The sequence below is a fragment of the Ascaphus truei genome, chromosome 8 (assembly GCF_040206685.1).
Source record: "Ascaphus truei isolate aAscTru1 chromosome 8, aAscTru1.hap1, whole genome shotgun sequence".
Taxonomy (NCBI): Eukaryota; Metazoa; Chordata; class Amphibia; order Anura; family Ascaphidae; genus Ascaphus; species Ascaphus truei.
In genome coordinates, this window is record NC_134490.1 from 69,743,759 (window position 1) to 69,758,481 (window position 14,723).

The 14,723-nt window shown below is 39.0% G+C and overlaps 1 protein-coding gene across 2 annotated transcripts in view; it reads right to left on the minus strand.

The window, feature by feature from the left end:
* Nucleotides 1-477: 477 nt before the first annotated feature.
* Nucleotides 478-14,723, minus strand: part of NT5C2 (5'-nucleotidase, cytosolic II) — a 64,779-nt gene continuing 50,533 nt past the window's right edge. For both annotated transcript variants that reach the window (XM_075612514.1, XM_075612515.1), the window contains 10 exons: nt 14,446-14,499; nt 13,379-13,462; nt 11,214-11,255; nt 10,897-11,007; nt 10,299-10,365; nt 9,392-9,562; nt 6,489-6,540; nt 6,227-6,287; nt 4,705-4,881; nt 478-3,752 (listed from right to left, as the gene is read on the minus strand). In XM_075612514.1, the coding sequence (XP_075468629.1) occupies nt 3,522-3,752; nt 4,705-4,881; nt 6,227-6,287; nt 6,489-6,540; nt 9,392-9,562; nt 10,299-10,365; nt 10,897-11,007; nt 11,214-11,255; nt 13,379-13,462; nt 14,446-14,499 (1,050 nt within the window). In that variant the 3' untranslated portion in view covers nt 478-3,521. The remainder of the gene's footprint in view (nt 3,753-4,704; nt 4,882-6,226; nt 6,288-6,488; nt 6,541-9,391; nt 9,563-10,298; nt 10,366-10,896; nt 11,008-11,213; nt 11,256-13,378; nt 13,463-14,445; nt 14,500-14,723) is intronic.

Sequence of the window (14,723 nt, forward strand, 5' to 3'; positions counted from 1 at the left end):
TATCTGTATTTGTAAACATGTATTATTTGTCTTAACTCTGTGAACAGGACATACTTGAAAACGAGAGGTAACTCTCAATGTATTACTTCCTGGTAAAATATTTTATAAATAAATAAATAAATTATCACACTGCAGAACTATCTGAAGCGTGTTCACTTTCAATTTTAGGCAGGGGCCACACTGCCGCACAATTTTGCAAGCGCGAGGGTGGTGGGGGGGGGGGGGGGGGGCGTGTATCAGGGCTATTTCTGTGTTTTTGTGGCTGTGTGTGTGGCTGTGTTCTGTGTGCATTAACTGCTGCTGAGTGCGCTTCAAAGTCAATTTTGTTTGTCTCGCCAAGCTTGGGAGAGCGTATGAGCACGCGGGCACCGCCTGAGCGTGGCCGTACCAATTACCAAGCGCGCTCAGCGGCAGTGTGGACGCAGCCTTACAAATACTTCGAAAACTGGAATAAATAGAAATAAAAAAACAATACAATATTTTCTTAAAATTTATTGGTTATACAGTATAGTGCGATTTACAAACTTGTAAGGAGAACCAATTCCAAACTGGAAGATTAAACTAAAACAAACCCATGAAAACAGCCGTTTTACCCTTACAGTAAGCATGCTCCGCTACAGTTTGAAGAGAGAACTCTTTCTCCAGCATTTCATATTGTTTGGTTGTTTTTCAATCCAAAATGCCAGCAAACATGTAATGCAGCATGTAACCTTTCTTTGTGCTAGTTCAAACTTTACAAGTGTGTGCTTTTTACATGCTTTTGTTAATGAATATTCCAGCGTCCGTTCTTGAAAACAGCTCTACAGTATTTTCCATGGTCTAAATTGTAAAATACACAATTATTACGCAGTCCTATTTCTAAGCGTACACCAAATTAACAAACATAAAAAAAAGATATTAATCATGTTCATGTTTAAACACCTTTTTTAACCTTAGCCATGCTCTGGGTATTTTGTGATGCAAGTCACAGTAGAAGTACATGGCATGAAGAAATCACATTGTATAGTTTCTATAAATCACAGTATGGAAAGTCATATATTCAATCAAGATTCTACATACATAAGTGTGTGTCTCTAAGTCAATCCAATAATAATAATAATAACAACTACAAAATAAAACTTAGCAGAAAAGCATGCTTTGTTATATGAGCTGAAGTAACCTGTTAACGGACAGATAGCAGTAAAGCAGGAGTGGCCAACTCCAATCCTCAAGGGCCACCACCAACAGGTCAGGTTTTCAAGATATCCCTGCTTCAGCACAGGTGGCTCAATCAGTGGCTCAGTCGAAGACCTGTGCTGAAGCAGGGATATCCTGAAAACCTGACCTGTTGGTGGCCCTTAAGGACTGGAGTTGGCCAGCCCTGCAGTAAAGGATTGCACTGCGGTTTTTTACAGGCATTCCACAAGCTTAACATAACCAAACAATATTCAAAAGTACTCGTTACCAATACAATGACATTTCTAATCCAAACGGATGTTGTTAGTGCACAAAATACATTATATTCTCCAAACGGTTCTATTTGATTGGGCCTATACTCGACCACTTGACTTTTGGGTACATCTTCACAGTTTTCTGCTGGCGTTTGTGTCATTAACAAGGGTGTCGGAACCCTCCGTGCGTTCTAGTTGTAGAAACTAGAATTGCAGCCTCAGTGACCTCGCAGTAACTGTGCTACCGCTGTCACTTAGAAGGCAATGCTGAAATTACATTATAAATAGGAAGGTACATTGGTCACTTTGAATGCACATTTCCACTGCAACCTGTTTCATTCATAACATGAAGATTAAAAAAACGTAAACACAGATTTTTGTTGGGCTGAAATGCACAAAAATGCATTAAAAATAAAAAAACAAGTATCAAAAATGATATGCACACCAATGTGAATGATAAAGGATAGGATATAGATGATGGGCTGTGCTTACAATTGGTTAATATTCCTAATAAGAATGTAATAATGAGGCCAGCAATGCATAGGCTAGGCAATTATTCATGCCGAGGTTGAAAGATAAATGGATGTTTTGTCCGAGGGACAAAAATCAATCCAGAAAAAAAAGCAAACGCCAATTTAGGTCAATGATTTGAATTCCTAATTTTAAGTGTCCTACTAACCCCTTCAGTGCTAAAGCAGCCAGCAACGCATTGTAAAAAGACATTTTCATCGCGTGCGTACAAGCATCGTGAAAATCATCAATGTACAAGTAAGGTTGGGAACCTGTGTAGGAAATAAATCCGCGATGCAGCACTGGCTACAGATCTTTTTCCTACTCACTCCTGGCAGAGCCTGTGACACTGGAGAGTAATATACCCACAAACCTTTAACTACCAACAGCCTATAAATATTGCACTTCACTGCCTGGGAAGTGAAGCGCTCTTAACCAACGCTGTTGCACGTGATTATTTTCTTGTACACACGTGTACGTGTGACACCCCTTAATAGTCATGCACGCAAGTGCACTATGTACACAGAAGAGTGAAGACTGTAACATTTGAAGTGCAAAATTGTGCTACGTGAAAAATGGAGACGCGATTCTAACAATAAGTTTCCTACGCAAAGCTAAAGCTTACAGCAGAGTGAAGAACAAACGAGAAAATGATTTTTCTTAACAGGTTAACGGTTTTGCAGGACTCCTAACAGATTGCACAGAAATGCATTGCAGGAATGCCTGGATCTGAGAGCGGAATTTGTGATTCTCCCAGGTAAGGCCCAGTCAGAACGTGTTTTGTAGGGGGGCTGGTCGTCCTCGAGACTATGTTTAAAAACCACTGGTTTCCACCAAAGTTTTAGCATTTTCCTGGGAGAAACGACAGCTCAACAAATTGTTGATAATGGAATTCTCTCTCGATTTTTGTTTTTACTTTCTGAAATAGCTGCTCTTTAGAAATCTAAACTAAAACTAAAATCACAGCTTGTATACAAATAAAAAATATAAGAAATCAGGATATGTTTTGCTATACAATACGGACCATGAAACATTCCCCTCTGCCGCCCCCCACCCCTCTGATCAACAACTTCAAACGTGAGATTTTTTGTTTTATGAGAAACATTATCATCCATTAGCCGTAACCAATATTAATTACAGTAATTCTAAAATCCGTTCTAAACGTGGATGTCTGTATTGTATATACAGAATGTGTGCGAAGAGGATATGTTTAAAAACAAAAAATAAACAAATGGCCAAGTAATTTTTGGGATTGTAATGTAGACATAAAATAATGGGGCAGTGTGAAAAGTAAAATCAGAACGCAAAAAATTGAAAGCAAATACTGTGCTTTATCGCTCGTAAACGAGAGGCGTTGCGCCAATAATGCACTATTGAAATGCCGATTTGCATTTAAAACGGTTGGACGGGAATAATAAAAAAAAAAAAAAAATTCAGACAAGGCTGTTTATCGACGTCTACATCAACTGGAAATGTCCCATAGGGGGAATATCTTCCTAATGAAACATTACACTGAATGCTTGTTTCAACACTGCAGCGATCCATGTCCTTTTCAGGATAATACTTTGCTTTTTCAGCTTTTTATTCCTCCTCTTCCTCCTCATCGTCATCTTCGTCATGACAGTGTGTAATTTCCTGGGGTGTCTGAGGGAAGAGGTTGGGGGGTTTAATCTCGCTGACGGAGCGGGTAAGCTGGTGCCGTTTGTAATCAGAATCCTTGAAATCCAGAGTGCTGCTGTTACGAGTGGCCATTGGTGACTCGATTTCATTGATGTCCACGTGAATATGCTCAACAGTAGATTCATGGGGCATCTAGAGAAAGACAGAAGCACAAAGGAGTCAGTCTGAAGACTTACTCTGGATGGGCGGCATTTCTTGTTTGGACCTTTTTTTGATATAGACATAGAAGTAATGATAACGCACGTTCTATTAACCGGTGTTGTACCCAACATTTGCAATTAGTCCAATTGCAAGTGAGTGCCACTATACTGAACTAACTAAATAGAAGATATTGTTTAATCGAGAAGTGCATTCCTATTACTTTACAATAATGCACATTAGAATTCTTACAAAAACAAAACCTGGGTGCCGGGATATCGGAGATCTCGTGTCTCAGTGCTTCAGTAATTCCCTGTACGCTCTGCTTCAGCAGTAAATATGTGTACTCACATTGATACAAAACGACTTTCACGTGATAATGACATGCAATACGTGCAACCGCTTTTTAGGGCCCGGTTTGGGGCAACTAACTATGGAAAGTATAATTCCAAGTGATCAGTGCTGATTTGGGGGAATTACACAGTGATGGGTAGTTCTAAAGGAGCAATCCAAGCAATACTCCTCGTGTGTTTTGTTCTTTTAATAAATCAGGTCTTTAGTATTAGATAACACTACCTTTTTTTCAGCTCTTAATGCCATTTTTAATGAGTTTTAATAAACTGATAATCCTTTGCTTTCTATAGCACACTTTCCCAGCCGTGCAAGATCTTTATAACACTTTCCTGTTTGTGATTATTTGTTGCCAAAATTCCCTGCAGTTTGGGCTGTAAAACTCTCATAGATAGTCACCGTAGTAATTTAAGAATACATGGTAGCTGATGAGTTACACTGACTGATGAGTCAATTTGAAACTGAAAGGCAGCCATTAAGTGAACCCTGTAAAGCAGGATCTTTGCTGATCAATCACAGGAGAATGAACAGATCGGCAGTTTAAGGAGGTAGCTTTTTTCGACTGTCTAATCTCACGTCAGGTAGCAAGACTCACCAACACATGTGCAGCTCTGAAGAGGTAGCTGAACGGGTAATACAAGAGGTTGATGAAAGAGGCGGCATACAGATCAGCGTAACGCATCACCTGACTCGCAAACAGAGTCTGTCGAGATCCGCTGCGAAAGAGACTCCCCATCATGCCATAGCACATGTCCATGTCATGGGTGACTTTCTACAAAACAACGGAATTAAGAGAAACATTTAGGGCGTCCCAACTTTTTATATCTAAAAAGACATTATAATACAACCTATTACCCTCACAAGGATTGAGAAATGAAGCAAAAATGATTGAACCAAAAGGTCAAGAAGAGGCCAAATGTACGTGAGGTTCTGTTCTGGCTGACAGATCCAATCTGTCAGTGGTGACATTGGATACCGAGGCTTGAGCCTCATTACTCCAAGTTCTCTTGTTGAGTATATTGTCGCACATTTTAGAAAGCTTCTTGATCTGTGTTACTTACCACAGCTGAGTTGGATTCACAGGGTCAGCGCTTATGACCAAATGTACATTTTTATTATTAGATTTTAACCATGGAAGAATATCACATGTATAATATCACATACTGAACCATTGCAAGCGTAAATAAACGTAACATATAAAAATTATATAGATTGCCAGTGTGTGTGAACATACAATAGATATTCACTGGAGTTATAGATACCATCTAATCCAGTGGTTTTTTTTTTTGTTTTTTTTACTTTTTCTTGGTTACGGGACCCTATATTTATATTGTGAAATCCTGCAGAATCCAAACCTTCTCTAATAGCGCGTCTGAGATCATTACATTGTAAGGAACCCCAACCCTCTCTAATAGCGCATCTGAGATCACATGCGCTGTATGGAACCCCAACCCTCTCTAATAGCGCGTCTGAGATCAGTACATTGCAAAGAACCCCAACCCTCTCTAATAGCCCGTCTGAGATCAGATGCGCTGTATGGAACCCCAACCCTCTCTAATAGCGCGTCTGAGATCAGATGCATTGTAAGGAACCCAACTCTCTCTAATAGCGCGTCTGAGATCAGATGCATTGCAAATTCTTCTGTATTTGGTACAGTTTTCAAATGCCTGGGAATCCCTGTTGAAAAACACTGATCTAATCCTTAGTTTAATATATTATGAAAAGAGGGTTGGGTTAGAGATTGTACATTTATATTTTGCTCGTTGGGCAACCAGATTGGAAATTTAGAAATTGTAAAAATTCTACGTGCAGCTATTTCATGACTATTAATATTAAGGACATCATTTTACCAACCCGACAATGAAAAAGCAATTATATTCCTAATTAATGATATATTTAATTGTAATCAGCATTAAGATATCAAATAATTCTTTCACTTGGGAATTTGTTAGCTCTTAAGAGGCGACACAAGAACAGCCTGGAATAATTTCCTACACAAAATGTTAAAAAGATCAGTGTCTCTTATAAAACACATACACGTTCCTCTGGTGTTTACTGGACTTATGGTCATAATGAAACTCATACTTCAGGAAATAACCTTGACAAATAAACAATACCTTAATTCGCCTCTGGATGGAGCTGATATCAGGCCGCTCATTACTGCTACTGTCCAAATGTCTGTTAGTGAAAAAATGGCATTATTTTTTAATGAAACATGCCACACAAAGCATCAGTGTGACATGCAACTAAACAATGCCGTGAGTGTATGTGGATGAAATGAGCTGCATAGAAAGCAGCTAAATATATCGTGAAATCTAGGGGGAAGTTGGGAGCAGCAAAATCAAATAAAAAAATATCAAAGCGGACTTTTTTACTTACTTATACAGTTCAGCCAAGAAAATATCCAGACTTTGAAGCTCTTCAAAAAGTGCTTGATTAAATAAAAGGAAAAACAAACTATTTAGCACACAAAATTGGTTTAACAATGAAAAAAAAAAAAACAACACAAAGCAGTGCCTAACTTATACAGATACTTTGCAGGAGAAAGAAACACCATACAAAATGACAGAAAGAAATGACAAAGCAGGGAATTTCTATGAGAGGTGGAATGATAGTGATAGAGTTTACAGTCATTCTAAAGGAAAGAAAAACTGCCCAAATCATTACAAGCTCACATGTTATTAAGAGTAATGGCTCTTCCTATGTGCACATGGACGCCCGTAACTGGTACCCGTATTTTAACATGCCACTCATGATGGTTTAGCACAGGAGCCGCAGTCTGAGGCACATGAAGCTGTGTCAGGTGACACTCGTGATGGGGACTGGGGGACACCAAGAAACAGCCAGAGTGGGTGAGAGAAACAACACGAGCACGAGAAAGATCAGAATACAAGCGAAGGGATATGAGAACTAAAAAGCATAAAGAGAAACACTGGAAATGTGCATATATCTATATATTGAAAAATACACTTTATCTGAAGCAGCACTCAAGTAGGATTGAGGGGGAAATAAATAACTCTTACTTTTGGCACTCAGCAAAAAAGGTTGTGGCCCCTTGATGTTGCAGCTGATGCACAAGTGATGCTGCAATCCTATGTAGGGTTACAGTTCCTCTGGGTGACATGAAAACATGTCCTGCACAATATAAATATTTTAACCCCTCACCCCTGCCAGTTTTATTTTTACACCGCTCGTGTAATTATCAAGAACAGCACAGAAGGGTTTATTATCTAATAACCAAACTCATGAAATATCACTGCTGTGAACACCAAGTATATATTCCTTACGCAACAATGTGGCTTTCCTTTACAAACTCTGTTACCATATTATCTATACGTCATACATACATCTACTACTATTCTACACTACACTACATTGGTGGGCAGCATGCGGACCTCTGGGGCTTCACTTGCGGCCCCCCAACTGCTGTCCGCTCCAGCAGCCCGCTGTCTTTCTGTCCCCAGTTCAGAGAAAGTGGAGATGTAGCTGGCATGGATTGTAGCTTCTCCCCACTCCATCAGCTGCTTAGCGACAGTGTGCTGATACATACTGCTCCTCTTCTGTGCTAATCACTAGCTTACAATTTAAGATGAGGACCGGGACAGTATTCATCAGCATGCAAGAAGCAGCTAAGCAGAGGAAGGGGAAGCTCAAGCTGTAACATTCCTTCTGCGTGCGTGTATATAAGTGTATATCTATATATAGCTATATCTATATATATTTATATATTTCTATTTTCTATATCTATATATCTATATATCTATATATATATATATATATATACAAACACACACGGTGTCTCCTTGAAGTATGTGGTGCAAAATAATTAAATAAATGTCAGTTTAAATCACAAGTGATTTATAATACTAGCACAGCACTAGAACCGTCAAATAAAGGGTCATTTATTATGTCCCAGATATAGACATAAGCCAAATGAAAAGTTGGGCTTATGTTTGTATCTTGGACATAATAAATGACCCTTCATTTGACAGTTCTAGTGCTGTGCTAGTATTATAGATCACTTGTGATCTAAACTGACTATGTATGTATGTTTGTATATATAATATAACATAATAAACTATAAAAATGTAATATATATATATATATATATAAATATATATATATATATATATATATATATATATATATATATATATTGTAAATAAAAAATAAGGCAATCAACAGTTTGTCAAAATGATTTGGCTAACCAATGCGTGTCTGCTTCATATATATATATATATATATATATATATATATATATATATATATATATATATATATATATATATATATATATATATATATATATATATATATATATAGTTACTCTATAGCAGAGCACTGCTATACAAATATATACTACCGCTAAAGCAACATGGTATGGTATGGGTTACTATAGTTATTCTCTGAGAATAGTAGCATTATCAAATATGCATACAAATGCATATATTGGACATACATTATCTTACAATATGTCAAATACAGTAAAAGCTTATTCATATATTACAGAAATGACCACAGCTAAGAGTGTTTTAAGTTAAGTCTTAAATATTCATATACGCCTCAAGAGGTCATAAAAATGCAAAATGTGCTCCCCAAAAACGTCAGATTGAAGTACAGTAGTTCAAATAAGTACTGTGTTCTATACACTTGTGGTGTTGGTAGCTGTATGTATGTATATATATATATATATATATATATATATATATATATATATATATATATATATATATATACATATATATATATATATATAGTTATGTATTATCTTGCACTGTTAAGTACTGTAGTTGAATACTAACCAAAATAATATAAACAAATTATCATGTCATTTTCTTACTGCAATCTATGTTATCACAGTCTACAGGTTCATACCGATGTTCTTGTATAACCTTTTACCACCACAAAAGTTCCTTACAACTGAAAAAAAAAGACTGTTGTGATTTCTAAAATACTTGTAGAACTTCTAAAGAGGTTTAACGTTGATCCCATAGTATTAAACTATGAACTAATACAGCCTGTAGAACTCTGCACTTTAACCCCTGAAGGGCTGGATGGTACAGTAATGTGTTGCAGTACTCTGATGGGGTTAGTTATCATTATAATAGGCGTGAAAACCAAGAAACAGATCTGCAGATGTACTAGCTGTTAGGAAAACTGGGATTTAATGATGCATGAAATTAATTAAAAGCATCACAGCCTACTTTCCAGAGTATTATACATTTCCGCCATGTAGGTATGCCTAAAGAAAAATGATAATACTAGTGCTTGCGATTCCTTACAGCTTTTGTCGGTCCACACATGTAGCTCCTGTGCCAGCTCGGGAATGATCAGAAAGGTTCTCCACCCCTGACGCTTCTTGGACTTCAGAATATCTCCAAAGATGTGGTCTCCGATGTATAGGATATCTTTGCCTTTCGCTCCCAATAGGTCGCACACAATGTCAGAGGAACCTATAAACATGGCAACATTACATGTTAAAATTAATGAGTGCCTGGATTCAGAGAAACACCACTGCTTGATAAATATCATTAACATATAGCTGGTGTAGCTTCAGTACTGATACAATGGCTGGGGTATAGTAGATACAGCATGGTAAAAGCAGAAATGACACTGATGGGAGAACTTAGAAGCAGAATTGTTTTGGGCACCTCAATAATGTCAACCTAAGTTCAGGGAAGAAGACTGTCAAGTTGGGACTGTAAACCTGCAGTTGCCGACACTTCAAACCTGGTCTCCAATTGGGAAAATTGCTTTGATTTCCCAAAAGAATGCAGATTACAGACATTGAGGTTTTTAATTTCCAGACACTAAACAAGTACCAAGTATACGCTTCTGACCAAGAAGGATTGGAGTCCTACTCTTTCATCTGAAAAAGCTGGCAACTCCCATTAAAAGCAGTAGTGCATACCGTACCCATCCCCAAATCTATGCAAACTTGGAGGGGATCTCGTCTACAATTTGTTTCTGGCTCCATAGTAGGAGTCAGCGTGCCCTCCACATGATACGCTGCTGAGAACAGGTGAGCGCACAGCAATACAAAATAGTGAATATCATTTTAGGGCCCTAGATTCCAAATACAGCAAGAATGTATCACACTTCTAATAAAGGGTCGTTCTGCTGTAAAGCGCAAGCTTACATACATATACATTTGCTGCTGTAACAGAAGTCTTAGTCCTTTAACCTTACCTCCTGAATAGACAATTCCATGCTGTAAGGGTCCAGTGTACGTCCCAATTTTCAGCTTGCCAGTAACCTGCATTGGAAAGCACAAAATGATGTAATTGTGCACAGAAAAAACACTGTTCTTTATAGAAGTTTTATCAATCAATGCAAAGCCAAACATAACCACGTGGCACTTACTATAACAGAGGGGAGCACACGTTTGGAAACTGTGGCTATAAAAGCAGTGAACCTGGTGTTTGTAACCACTATAGAGGGACCTTTAAACACCTCAAGGAAATACCTTTCTTACATATCCAAGCAATGTGAGCAGGGGCCAGTCTGAATTAAAAATACAACCAAAAAAGGTTTAGAGGTGTAACACAAGTATTAAAATAATAAAGGGAATATTCTTATGTGAAAGGTTCCAGAGATGAGAGCAATGATGGACATTAACCTTAACCACAAGTTATATAATACACTTAGATTGGAAGCCCCCCGGGCAGGGTTTCCTTTCCTGTCTGAATTGTGGCACTTATTGTATTCCCTGTATTCTTATCTATAGCCCGGCATACATTGCGGGCGCTACGTGAATACAAATATACATGCGCTGATGTGTACTCACAGTATCCACTTGTCGTAGTACTGTTCCCTCCCCAAAGAATAAAGGCTTGCGGGCATCGACTAAAATTAAGTCGAAATAGGATTGCCAAGGTCGCTGGGCACTCGCAGGCTGCTGCAGAAGAAAACAGGATGATTTACAAGGTTATTAATGTACAATTACTCTCCAGACTCAATACTCAATGTCACATTGTATGGAAAGCTGTCAACATGGAAAAATAAAGTGATTAAGGAAGAATATAACTGTATAAGTATATACATATATACACACACCTCAAATTGTAATGTCTATTGTCATTCTTATCTATTAAGATACTGTACCTTTGTTCCATTGGTAAAATCAAAGAGGTAAGTCATGATTTTCTGATGGGAAAAAAAACAGTAGCAAAAAGTCAACACACAATTTGCTGTATAGAATATCGAGATGTCATTTATAGATAAAGTTCTGAAACAATCTTTGTGACACTACCCATAACGTTCAAGATAAAAGAAAGGGTTGTTTTGTTCTCTGCAAGCAAAGTGATTTGGTGGCATGAGAAGATCCTGCAGTAACAATGACCTGGTAGTATGGAAAGTTGGATTGGTTGCACTAAGAATAAATATTTCTAAAGCAGTGTGTTATTCTAGGAGATCGATCCAAAAACTCCCATTTAAAGCAGAGGGATTTTTTGGCCAATCGTGTTATGATCGTACGCCTTTAAACTTTTAGAATAAGCCCCCTGAGGGTCTAAAGCAGGGGTGCTCAATTCCAGTCCTCAAGCTCCCCCCAAACAGGTCAGGTTTTCAGGAGATCCCAGTTTCAGCACAGGTGGTTCAATCAGCTGATTCAACATGGGATATCCTGAAAACCTGACCTGTTGGGGGCAGGAGGGGGGAGGTGGAGGGAGAGGTGGTGGGAGGGAGAGGTGGAGGGAGGGAGAGCTGGAGGGAGGGAGAGGTGGAGGGAGGGAGAGGTGGAGGGAGGGAGAGGTGGAGGGAGGGAGAGGTGGGCTTGAGGACTGGAGTTGAGCACCTCTTCGGCAAGTTCAGAGCAAAAAAAAAAAACCCAGGCCTTGTTATCTTGCTTGTGTGTGATGAAGGCGGGCTCTGGAAACCCGACGCATATATGATGGGATGTAATACGTTATTATAAGTCTATGTTTGTGTGTTCTTCCCTGCCAGGTCTGGGGCGGCGGACACATCTCTGGCTACGCAATGTGCAACCTGGCACAAGAAAGGCGGTCACGACGTGTATAACATTTGGCGCATCAGGAGCAAGAACTGGTGCAGTTAATCAAAACGAATGAGTTACTTAAAACGGTCATTGCATCAATACAGTACATAGGTCCCATTATGTTTTGAGAATTTTGTTCATAACAAATTATGTTAATTTGTTATTGTAAAAAAAAAAAAAAATCTGATACAAATATTGCCCCTTCTGTATGGCTTTCAGAAAGCAATGGGAAGTTAGGAGAGAAATAAAGAGATGTATTGAAGTGCTAGGAGAGTCTGTTTAAGCTGCCCTCCCCCTATTAGAATGTAGGGGAGTCTGTTTAAGCTGCCCTCCCCCTATTAGAATGTAGGGGAGTCTGTTTAAGCTGCCCTCCCCCTATTAGAATGTAGGGGAGTCTGTTTAAGCTGCCCTCCCCCTATTAGAAAGTAGGGGAGTCTGTTTAAGTTGCCCTCCCCCTATTAGAATGGCAGAACATGAATGCCACAATGCTGCACTCGCCTGGCAGTGCGTTAAGACTCAAAAGGCGCCAGAAAAGCAAGCACCGACAAGCCCATTAATAAATGCTAATGAACTAATTAATTGTTTGTCTGATTTACAAAGCTTGAGTTAATGTGCTTAAGTGTTTTGTTTTAATTGAAATACATTAAGTTTAATATATACAGTGCTCTGCTTCATTCTTTGCATAGTGGTTTCTCAACCAATTATACGACAAATCATACATCCGATTGGACACTCGGGACATGTACAGTAATTATCAGGAAAATCTTTGACTTTCCTCTTCAATATTTTGAGTTGAGTCGTTTTTCCCCTTAACCCCTATTACGTCCACAAGCAGAAACATGATTTCATTACAAAATAATTATTCATATACTTATTTACCCGTTTCTTGGTCAGGTTTGCATAACCGCATCACTATAATTTACATATCACACTGGGTCGAATAGGTCGCTGGTGTCTTTATTAGTGATTGCATTAATGCTCTAATGCATGGGTGGCCAACTGCTGTAATCAAGGGCCACCAACAGGTCAGGTTTTCAGGATACCCCTATTTCAGCACAATCTTCGACTGAGCCACTGATTGAGACACCTGTGCTGAATCAGTCAACGACAGCCACCTGTGCTGAAGCAGGGGATATGCTGAAAACCTGACCTGTTGGAGGCCATTGAGGACTGGAGTTGGCCACTTCTGCTCTAATGTAAGAGGTCACACTCTGCTTCCTGCTGCACCCGCACATTACACAACACCCTATGTGAAGATGGAATCGGCACTCACGTGGGTATATTTATAGTCACTGTTTGTAACCAGGAACACCTTTCCGACCTCATTCATACGACTCAAAAGCAGTGGCAGCTTTGGCTAAAATGAGACAAAATAACAGTGAAACAGCAAGCAACATTTCACGGGCTTTACTCTATTACTGGTAATAATAAAAATAATACTCTGATAAATACACGAAATAACTATATATTCCTGGTACTTGTTGACTTAATAAATACTAGGACACATTTAACATGGCTGCTGCCAGAATATTTTCCTCGCCATTTTAGCATCAATTGCCTGATAACTCCGTTATTCCAAAATGTCCCAAAGGGCTAGTGAAGAAGTATTGCATGCTGTGCAGCACCGGAGATAACTGTGGATATATCTCACTTAGGACAAGGGGACTACTTTGTTTTTGTTTTTTTTAAGTTGTACATTTTAAAATAATTATTATTTGAACATATGTTTGAAATAGGGGGGTCTCTGGAGCTGAACCCCATTTATTTCAGCTCTGGGGATCCCCTGCTTCCCAGGATACCTCCAAATGGGGTGCCGGTATCTCGGTGGAATTTAAAGCTCCCGCGTCACATGGGCCAATAGGAAGCCAAACGATGACATCAGGGCTTCCTATTGGCCCGCAGGGTGCGGGAGCTTTAAACTCCACTATTACATGATCCCTGCTAGCCGGGCGGAGCGGGTACCGGCGCCCCCCTACAGAGGTCTGTATCTCCGGAAGCAGGGGGTCCCTGGAGCTGAAACTAATGGAGTTCAGCTCCAGAGACCCCCAGCTTCAATGCTATGTACAACAATAACACAAAATGGGACGAGAAAAATGCCGCTTGGATTGCCACTTTAAAAAGGATATTCATACAACCAATAATGATGACCACATTTATATTCAAGTTTTAAACCCCTCACTGCTGGAGAGACCAGCTTTTGATTACTTGAGAACTTTATGTACAAAGTGGTAACAGGGTTTAGATGTAGTCTGACAATGTGATCAGTTCTTTAGCTCGTGCTCATGTAATCTCTCCTTTTATAAATGACATTTGTTTCACCCACAAGAATACCAGACTTACATCTTTAACCGCATACTTCTGCAAATTCTCTAGTGTCTTCTCCTTGAGGGATCCCTGAAAAAGAAACACAAGGCGCAAAAGAATTCACGAACTTGCCAGCCAGACACACACACAACAACAACAAACTGGATTCCAAAAGAACTAAATATGCCATTTTCTTTCCACCAACTGTTTTGGATTTCAATGCATATAGTTTACTCAAATCTGCCAAGATTAATGGCTCAGACCTTGGCATTTATACAAAAATAATCAACTTTCTGAAAAGAAATTGCTATATT